This window comes from Osmia lignaria, chromosome 16 (genome assembly GCF_051020975.1).
Source record: "Osmia lignaria lignaria isolate PbOS001 chromosome 16, iyOsmLign1, whole genome shotgun sequence".
NCBI lineage: Eukaryota > Metazoa > Arthropoda > Insecta > Hymenoptera > Megachilidae > Osmia > Osmia lignaria.
The window spans coordinates 1,836,814-1,847,094 of NC_135047.1; the positions used below are offsets into that span (position 1 = coordinate 1,836,814).

At 32.8% G+C, this 10,281-nt stretch overlaps 1 protein-coding gene and 1 long non-coding RNA gene across 3 annotated transcripts; one reads left to right on the forward strand and one right to left on the reverse strand.

Annotated features, from left to right (window-relative positions):
• Nucleotides 1–181: 181 nt before the first annotated feature.
• On the forward strand, nucleotides 182–3,254 carry LOC117600732 (uncharacterized). The gene is made up of 4 exons (XR_004580506.2): nucleotides 182–678; nucleotides 1,313–1,394; nucleotides 2,586–2,803; nucleotides 2,927–3,254. It is a non-coding gene; the product is annotated as an uncharacterized LOC117600732 (long non-coding RNA).
• Nucleotides 3,255–4,058: 804 nt separating this feature from the next.
• Nucleotides 4,059–10,222, reverse strand: LOC117601211 (chitin synthase chs-2). Of its 2 annotated transcripts, XM_034317698.2 has the most exons (19): nucleotides 10,086–10,222; nucleotides 9,751–9,989; nucleotides 9,373–9,669; nucleotides 9,088–9,306; nucleotides 8,671–8,979; nucleotides 8,156–8,580; nucleotides 7,868–8,072; nucleotides 7,508–7,782; nucleotides 7,223–7,433; nucleotides 6,904–7,151; nucleotides 6,617–6,809; nucleotides 6,350–6,504; nucleotides 5,973–6,269; nucleotides 5,688–5,887; nucleotides 5,290–5,602; nucleotides 5,038–5,211; nucleotides 4,788–4,955; nucleotides 4,497–4,695; nucleotides 4,059–4,394 (listed from the first exon to the last, which is right to left on the reverse strand). In XM_034317698.2, the coding sequence occupies exons 1-19, from the start codon at nucleotides 10,190–10,192 to the stop codon at nucleotides 4,183–4,185; spliced, it is 4,446 nt and encodes a 1,481-aa protein (XP_034173589.2). In that variant the 5' UTR covers nucleotides 10,193–10,222; the 3' UTR covers nucleotides 4,059–4,182. The 2 variants fall into 2 exon arrangements, with proteins under 2 accessions (XP_034173589.2, XP_034173590.1); XM_034317699.2 differs by lacking the exon at nucleotides 10,086–10,222 and having other exon boundaries at nucleotides 9,746–9,874.
• Between the last annotated feature and the right edge of the window lie 59 nt (nucleotides 10,223–10,281).

The window sequence follows — 10,281 nt, forward strand, 5'->3', positions numbered from 1 at the left end:
TCTGTCTTCGAATAACAATGGAACAGGACGGGGTATTTCAATATGTGGGGCTGATGGTAATACAGGTTTCGAAGGTCGGTACGATTCCCACTGCCGGTAAAGGCGTGCTTCTTTTACCTTCACCTTACTACGTGCATATAACCACCGACGAGATACTGTCAGTACTCGGTATCTCGTCAGTGATATAACACATACCCGGCAGTTCCTTGGGGTTCTCGGTACAGTCAAAGAATTATCCAGTGACTACAGATTCACGCATCATTCTATCGACTAGGATAGCGATTTTTAACCCACGTGTCACGAGATTGCCCCTGTGGCTCGGGGGGTTTAGAATACGGCCACGGTATCCCCTGCCTGTCGTAAGAGGCGACTAAAAGGGGTCACACAGACTCATACATGTACACATACACGCACGCACACACGCACACATACACACACACCGATTAAGATGAGCGGACACTAAAAGTATGGATTGAGTATAGGATCTAAAAGTATGGACAAGTATACAGAAGTAAAAGTATCGATAGGAAAAGAGGGAGAAATTTAAACAATGCGCGGGGTTTGGAGGTGGCGGTGCTGCCATCCCATCCCCCATGCACGTGGACGATAGCGTTCATTGGGCAATATGGGGACAGATAAGTCCCCAAAAGCGCCGGCCCTTAGGGGCGAAATTAGTGAGTGAGTGTCACGAGATGTACTATCATTATTTTTTTTGTTATTATTATTCTTTTTTTGTAAAATTGCAGAACAAATACTTCCTCCCCGATTTCGATGATTTTTGGACCATCGCTTATATGTACAGGAAAAAGTCCATCATTATTATTAAAGAATCTGCCTCCTGAAAGTAATTAATTAAGTATTAGCAATTTTCAGAGTGATCATTCTTGTAGGTTCGAGCCGTCGCCCCTATAAGGGTTCATAATTAATTAATTAGTGACTAAATTCTTACAAAACCTATATTAGAAAGTCGCTACAAGAATCAATCATAAAAGTTCATAAATTATTCCTAGATAGGCCCATTTTTACCGGTAATGTCACCTCGCTGCATTACCCGTGTCTACCCCCTTAATTAAACAATGTCACCCCAAGATTACATTACATTACATTACATATAGATTTTACTTGGGCGAAGCCCAAGATGGCGTTCTGCAGGAGGGTTCCCCTCCTATATTGCCCAACGAACATCAGTGGCCTTTTTAAATTCTCATTTTTCTTTTTTACTTCTTTTTATACTCTTATTTTTCCATTCATATACATTTTCTCTTTATTCATTTTTACTCATATTCTGTATCCGCTTATCTGTTGCCAACAGCAGACACCCCAAGATGATACCAGATCGGCATGCAGAGAGAAACCGGCACAATGGAGTCCCTGATACCGCAGGATGAAATTAGGTCCGTACGTAGAGGACACAACCAGCACAATAATCGTCTTTTAATTTCTTTCCGGAGTTTATTTAATTGACACCTTTTATTTCACTTTTTCTAGTTATTTATATAATTTTATCCCTCTTTATAGGCCAAGACCCATCCCTTTCAGTTATTAATGATTTTATCCTTCTGTATGGACCAAGACCCACGCTCCCTAACTATTTATTATCCTACTCCTCTCTATGGACTAAGGCCTCCCTTGGCAGATATTTATTTCTTCATTCTTTTTATGAGCCTCGCCGGGACTACCACTAAATCACTGTATCTCCGTATCCCTTGTATCCTTGTATCATTATAGCACTGCATCCCTCACACCACTGCCCTCCTTACATCTTCGTATGATTTACATCCCTGAATTTTTTATATCCCTGCATCCTTTATATTTCTTCATCCCTTACATCTCTGCATCTCTTACACTCCTGCATCCCCAACCAGTTTGTGCCTTACATCCCTGCATCCCTTACCGCCCCTGCATCACCAACATCTATGCGTCCTTTATATCCCTGTATCCATTATATCCATTTCCCTATCCCTTATATTTCTACAACCCTTATAATAAATATAATAATATATTATAAAAACTCGTTCGAGTAAAGATAAGTAAAGGTAAGTAAAGGTAAGTTAGTTTCCCTTTTTTCCGCCAGAGGTCGCTGTTTTGACATTGAAAATTTAGTTCAAATTTTTGCCGCTAGAGGGCCAGAAATGGTGCAAGATTTAGTTCCTTTTTCCGTCGCCAGAGGGCGCTGATTCGACATCGAAATTTTAGTTCGAATTCTTGCCGCCAGGGGGCCAGAAATTTTGCAAGCTTTAGTTCCCTTTTTCGCCGCCAGGGGGCGCTGATTCGACATCGAAATTTTAGTTCGAATTCTTGCCGCCAGAGGGCCAGAAATTTTGCAGGCTTTAGTTCCTTTTTCGTCGCTAGAGGGCGCTGATTCGACATCGAAATTTTAGTTCGAATTCTTGCCGCCAGAGGGCCAGAAATTTTGCAAGCTTTAGTTCCTTTTTTCGTCGCCAGAGGGCGCTGATTCGACATCGACATTTTAGTTCAAATTTTTACCGCTAGGGGGCGCTATTTTTTCGAAAATTTTGCGAAAGGAACTAAATTTATACAAAATCTCAGGCCTTATAGCCGCATAAATTGCATCTCAATTTCAGAGAGGTACTGGGATATGTGGAATGCAGGAATATAAGTGATACAAGGATATAAGGGATACATGCATGTAAGGGATGCAGAGATGTAAGGGATGTTGGGATGTAAAGAGAGCAGAAATGTGAGGAATGCAGAGATGTAAGGGATACAGCGATGGAAAAGATGCAGAAATGTGTAAGGAGCTGTAATCTAAGGGATGCTGGGATGTAAGGAATAAAGAAATGTAAGGGAGTAATAAAATCCACACGTTCAGTCTCCTAATGCGTTTATTCAATAAGTTAGGAAGACAAATACAGCAAACTAAACGAGCGCAGAAAATAAAATAAAGGTTATGTATGTTTGACAGGTAGAACCACACTCCTCGGCGGTCGCTACAAGACTGAGGGGATTCCACTTCGCTCTAGGTCGAATGGTTGATAACGGTGCCGCAGCCAGCTGGGTACGCAGTAATGTTGCAAAGCGAGAAATCTGGATTACACGTTTTGTAACAATGTTTATTAACCTTTACTCGAATCAGTGGCTGCTAATATTCTTTTTTTTTAACGCGGAGAAATCTTGCATAAGACCCTCTAGCATCCCCCAGGGCAAGGCGGCGGGGGAGTGTCAGATTTCTGGCTCCGGGACCTTATGTACATATATACAGGGTGTTCGACAATAGGTGGGTAATATTTTAAGGGGTGATTCTAGGGATCAAAATAAGACGAAAATCAAGAATAACGAAATAGCGTTTATGGCTTTGTTTTCCAGTTATTAACGTTTAAAAATTCGAGTAAAAAGCGCCAGAAACCTGCAATCCGCTCAGCACAGACTACCGAACGTCACGTCAGCAGGGGTCGGTACAGTCATAACCAAGAATCGTTGAATAATAGATACTTACCTCTTGCTATTCTGTTTCTCGGTACTGCAGTATTCGGTTTCGATTCTTGGTTATGACTGTACCGACCCCTGCCGACGTGACATTCGATTGTCGGTGCTGAGCGGATTGCAGGTTTCTGGCGCTTTTTTATTCGAATATTTAAACGTTAATAACTGGGAAACAAAGCCGTAAACGCTATTTCGTTATTCTTGATTTTCGTCTTATTTTGATCCCTAGAATCACCGCTTAAAATATTGCCCACCTGTTGTCGAACACCCTGTATATTACTTCGGAGCCCTCGACGCCTGGCATACTGGTGACCATCTCGAGCGTCTAGCATGTGGTCGATACCAGGGGCACACCCGGCGCCGGCCCCTCCTCGGGCCACGTGCAATGGCGTCTGGTGCCCCCACTTTAGAGAAATTTTGCAATGTATTTATTAATAAGGAATAGAAACAGATGCTCTTCAAATGCACCAAATTTATGTAAGGTATATCAATTAATATACTCTTTTTTAAGTAATCTTTTTTATTAAAAACAGTATATGTTGCAAAATATTTTAAAACATACATATTTCAATAAAGAAAACTATATATATAAATATAACTATAATTGTACTTTGACAAAGGTAAATATTTATTTTTACCATTCATTCGCTTAGTGTAACTAATATTGAAATAATAATTGTTAAAGTATCAACATCATTTACCTAAGTTTAATACTTAAAATTAATCAGTGTATTAGACTTATTTATCATCATCATCATTTAAAAATGCTGCATTATCATATTGATGTATTTTAGCTTTCTTGTTTTCATTTCCAATCTCAGAGTTAGAAATGGTATTATTTCTTCTATCAGGTGTAATCCTTGTAGATTTTTTTGTACTATAGTCGGTTAATTTTTCAGAATTATGCTTCTTAGATACTTTCCTTCTTTTTGTTATGTTTGAAGATGGTTCTGTAGAAAAACTTGAAATATTATATTCAATATAAAATACGTATTGAGTTTAAAGTGTAATAATTTGTGTTTTTAATATGATAAAATAATAAAACTTGATACCAGTTGCTTGTAACTTTTTGTGAAAAAGTACTTCAAAATTAGAAGACATGCTTGGAGGGCTTTGAACATTGTGTATTAATCCTTGGAAAGTATTTCTTCTACCTGCAAAAAATATTTCATTTTCTGTTGCACTTTGCAACCCCTCAACTATATCATCAGCATGTCGATTTATAATTAAATCATCACTTGAATGTTTCTCCTAAAAATTAATATAATACATATTTTTATAGAAAAAAAAGAGTTAACTGTAAATTAAGTACTTAATGATAATAGCTCTGTTTGTTACATTACCTTATTACAACATGGTAGATATAGCTTCATATTAGCTAGTATGTGAGAAAAGGTATTGAACCTGTGTGCCAACATAGCTAGAAATTGGACAAACAATATAAAAACGAATGCAATAATAAAAAGACATCCAATTGGTTCTAAATGCATATAATTTCTATTTACATGTACCTAAAAAATCATGTAATTTATTATAATAAATAACAAATAAAAATATTAATAACATGTTTCATATTAATAAGAGAAAACTTACTTCGTAATTTTCAATATAAGAGATATTGTACTCAATAGCAAAAGGCCATTGAAGATACAGAGTATTTTTATTAAGTTGCAATAAAAAAATTGCTACCACAAACAGTGTATTTATCATAAAAAATTTTACGAGACTGTGATTACGTATACGTATCAAACCTTTAGCAATTTCTTTCTACAAACAAAATTTAATATTTAAAAAAATGGTAGTTAAATTTATTAACTTGAATAATTTATATTTTAAAACTCATACTTGTTTTTTCGGATCTTTTTCAATAGGATGTAAATACTTCTGAATTAGCAGTGTCCAAAATTCTTCTTCTAAAGTGGGAAGAAAGTCTACTTTCCCATATTTTAAACGTTCATCTTGCAGCCAATGAGGATTTATCAAATAATTTGAATATTCGTGACGCTGATTAAAATGTATTTCTTCTAAAACTTCACTTTCAGAATCTGTGCTTGCATTTGAATTTTCTGTAACTGCTAATTGTTCATCAAATGGTTTATTTTCTTCCTCTTTTTTTTGTTCAACGATTTCCTCTGTTGTATTGTTAAGTTTGTAGTTGCTAGACATAAAATTTGATTAAAATAAAGATTACAGTATATGCCTTTTTTTTTCATTGTAATAATATTTTTGCAGTAACTTAATACCTTTCTATCTGTTTTAAACGAATGTTAATTTCATTTATAGAGTTATAAATAGCTGTTAAACATTTCTCTTCTTTTTCTGAATTTTTGTAAGTACTAAAGTTACATTTGAATAATTTACTTAAAGAAAATTTGGATTCATTGTCAGTATTTTCATTGTTCTGTTCAGATTGTGATTTATTTGTCATATTTTGTTGCTCCGTCTATAACAAAAAGTTTATAATATTTCGATTATGTTAAAAACTATTATAATTAACAAGCATAAGTAAAACTATAAGACAACATTACCTGTTGCACTTTAGATTCTCTGGTACCCCACGTAATATTATGAAGGTTGAAGATAGCAAAAATGATGAGTAACATATACATTGATGGTACAGTAATATAATAAAAGATTGCATTAGGTAGACATGATATTTCTTTTGGATGGAGAAAAGCTGCCAATATAAACTGACTGATTACAACAAAAAACAGAACAGTATTAGGTGCAAAATATCCATCTGCTGCTATTTGAATCATTATTCCAACCATTACAATAATCATTACTAAACCATATATAAGAGTGATAGCCTCAGCTACTATAAGCTGTAAAAATATGAACGAAGAGATAAATATTTATTGATAACTATTTGAATGTTTATAATTGTAGTAATTTGAACAATTACCTGAATGCGTACATCGAAAAAGAAACAGACAAACACAAAAACAACAATTGGAATCAGATTATACCAGAAACTTGACCAGTTATCGATTTGGAAAGAAGTAACAAATGCACCAGATATCATTAAATAAATAAAAGATGGTCCTATAATGGTGCTACCTATACAAAAATAATAACACGTAACATTTGAGTGAAGATATACATGTAGTTTTTTTATCATTGAACATAATATAAGAACAATGATTTAAACAAAGTTATGAAAGTTAGTTACCTGTTAAAATCCACTGATAAACTATATACAATAATGATATGTTATCGTTTGCTTTTCTGGTTTCCTTTGAAGTATTTAATAAATCAAAGGTATTAGCCATAGTTGATGGAATCCATCGTCGACGTTGAACATAAAATTCATTAAATGATTCTGGAGCATGTGTATAAGCCTCGCCAGCTGCACAATATTCTACCTAATTATTAATAAAAAATAATATTTCTATAAATTTAAATTAATAAAAATATCATGAATAAAATTTCGTATTTATGCAATTTAAATTTTCTTACTTTACTACCAGCTTGTAGAAGCAATGTACAAAGCCATCTATCTTCTCCTTGATCATACTGAATATAGTGTTTGGGTTCTGTTGATTTAGTTGCATATTTTGCTAAGACATTATTTTGCATTAAAGCTTTTGCTCTAAAAAGAGAAAAGCAACCTGGACTACAGAGAACAGAACCTGTTACATGTTCTGTTGATTTTTGAAGCCAGTGTCCAATTGCATATTCAAATTTTTGAAACCAAATAACAGGACCTGTATATAACATGTATTATCTTTAGTAATAACATTACATCTTTTACATGTCAAAGCATTTACAGAATTACCTTTTCCTACTGGATGTATTCTTCCACAAACTGCACCTAAGTCCTTATTTTTGTTCATTAAGTCTAATAATGATTTAACAGCTTTTGGATGAAAATCAATGTCTCCATCCAGTGTTAAAATATAAGTATTTTCTGCTATTAATTCCTTAGTATCAACATCTATTGATGAACCCATTAAGCGATAACCAAGAAGATAATACATATACATGACCTAAAGTAATTCAGTGATTAACATGAAATAAAAAGTACTGTTAATTGTTTTAATACTAATATCAGTAAATATACCTGGCTCCATCGTTTTCTATGTCTTATTTTGTTCTTATCCTTAAGATGTACAGTCAAGTCTGTTTTTCCAGGTAACTTCCAAATTAGCTGACCACCATAAGGTGTTGGACATTTAATTGGTGGTAAAGAAGGCATGTCAAGATTTTTTATATTTTCTTGTATAGTTTCCACAAACGTGGCTACATATTGATTTATTTGTGTTTCATTTTCATTGTGATTACAAGATCCTGAACAGCCATGCATGCAACAGAATGCATCATCAAAGAATATATGTGCTGGAAACAACAATTTATATTCAATTTTATTATATACCTATTTACATTAATAAGTTTAAAAAACTTAATTGTAAATATTATTTACTTTCAAGTTCGTAATAATCTCGGATTGCAATTTTATAATATTTTTGTGTAACTTTCATAGCACATTGATCTCTGTCCAGTCTTAAGATACTTCCAATCAATTCATTCATTTCGTCCTTGTCTTCATGCCACATAGTTGCACAAGCATAAATTTGAGTAATACAAGCATTTTGTTTATTATTTGTATTGTCTTTAGAGCTACCAATCTGAAAAAATTCTTATTTTAAAATTAACATTAGTAAAAACAAACAAAAATAAAAAAATTCTCATGGTAAAAAGAATATAAAACCTCAAATTCTTCATTGGAGTTTGATAATACTTTTTCTTTAATAATACCATAACTTTCATGTCTCCTCTTATTTAATCCTATAAATTGGTCAATCATAAGTGAATCATAAGTTCGATTATAAAAGATCTTATCTGCAGCAGCAAGTTTTTCATTTTCGCCTAGCCAGAGTTGTATTGTGATCCAAATTTGTGATAACCACCATGATATCCAACACCAAACACGCCAATTAAACAGAAATTCCGTGATATTATCATATTTAGGCGATTTTAAAAATAGATAATCTGGTATAAACTTATGGAAAACACATGTATCCCTTTCTCTCACAATACAGAGCACCATTATTAAAAGTATAGTTCCTGGGGTAACTAAGCTGATTGGGAAAGCAAAGCCAAACTTATGCATTTGAGTTTTGTATGCAAATTTTGCTGTAATAATATAAACAATACTTAATATAATAAGAATTAAAATTGAAATTTGTAATTTTCATTTTGGCAATATATACATTTCTGTTTTACCTGCTTCATATGTGAGAAAACCACAGAAAGTTTGCAACAAAAAGGCACTTAAAGGAGCAGAAGTATATGCAGTTAAATAAGCTGCTTCAGTGTTGTTATTAATATGAAAGGTATTTGAAGTGGGAATTAGTGAAATTCCATACTCTCTTTCCCATATAAAAAATTCCTGAATTTCAATATTCTTAAAAGTTGAAATCACAGCAGCACTTAAAATAAAAATTAAGCTCCGCCAGAATGCTATATATCCTTGTAATATATGATAATTATTTTTCAAATCCACTTTTGTTGTTGCTAACATCGCAATGAAACCTAAAATATTGAGTATATTATAAGAAAACTATGTATAAAATAGATTATTGATACTATATAACTTAAAAGTAATTATATATTTATAATTATTCAAAAATTTATTATTACCACAAGTGTAGTGAGATATATAATTGCCCCACCACCGACAAGAAGATAACACAAGAGCTGTAGGAAGAATCCAAATCAAAGGTTCATACAGCTTATAATTTAAAAATGACTGTAAAAATAGTCCACAACCTTGGGCAAGTAATGCTAAAATATTAAATGCTAATACTAATATAAACATTTTACTTGTACTTGGATACCTCTGACTTTGAGAAAATAAATCTGTAAAAGAGAAACATAATGAAAATATTTTTTTTTATAATCTAATTTGTTAATAAATTCACTTACTTAATAAAGCAGGAATGAAGAAAATACAGTTGGAAATTGCAGCAGCATCAATGGAATTAATTTGTGGAAGACAGTAAAAAATTAAAACTGCTAAGCCACCTGAATGAATTGTTTCCAGAAAGAAAAGAAGTGCCATATTTTGTTTTTTGGGCATCTTTACTTTTTTCTTAAAGAGATAATACCAAATTGCATACATCATAGTAAAACATTCTGGTATAAGAAACATAAAAATGATATGCCATGTCCAAATTACCCTGCCTCTTATAGAGATCTGTACCATCAAGTCTTCCTCATTTCCTAAAATATAAAATATTATACATTTCTTATAGAAATTATACAATGACATATTCTTTTATATGAATGTTATTTATACATTACTTCTATAATAATCACAAAACTTTGTAGATTTTTCCTCTTGAAGTTGTGACACAGCAAAAAGAACTATAAATTTAGCAATTAAAGCACTACAAAAGACAGTGCAGAAAAGGATACCATATATAAGTATTTTAATAATGCGTATTAAATTATCTAAAAATTTCTTAGTGTGCATTGATTCGCTCTTCTTTTTAAATGGGATACAATTAAATGCATCCCATGGAAGGGGTTCTTCTGGAGAACTAAAATTAAATAATTGTCATAAAGTTAAATAATCACTTATAATATTCACAAAAATAAAAGAAAATAGACGTTAATAAAAAATGAAATTCTCTTACTTATTTTGCGTTGTATTTTCATCTTCAGGTTCAAAGAAAGGATCGTTATAATTTTGAAAGTGAATAAACGAAGGTATATTTAAAGCTTCTGCTTCGAGCTTTGACATGTTGGGAAAGAAAAATGATAACGAAAAGTTTCATCGATTCCCGAAATTTTCATCAGTGTATTAAGTAATATCGATAAAACTGATAAGAT

Bases quoted from the DNA above. Each gene is read 5' to 3' on its own strand.
- LOC117601211 (XM_034317698.2), bottom strand. From the start codon at position 10,192: ATGTCAAAGCTCGAAGCAGAAGCTTTAAATATACCTTCGTTTATTCAC. The intron at 5,603-5,687 runs GTATTAAGTTAC...TTTTATGTCTAG, and splicing joins CGTTTAAAACAGATAGAAAG to CAACTACAAACTTAACAATA. The intron at 5,212-5,289 runs GTATGAGTTTTA...TTTTGTTTGTAG, and splicing joins AAAAAGATCCGAAAAAACAA to AAAGAAATTGCTAAAGGTTT.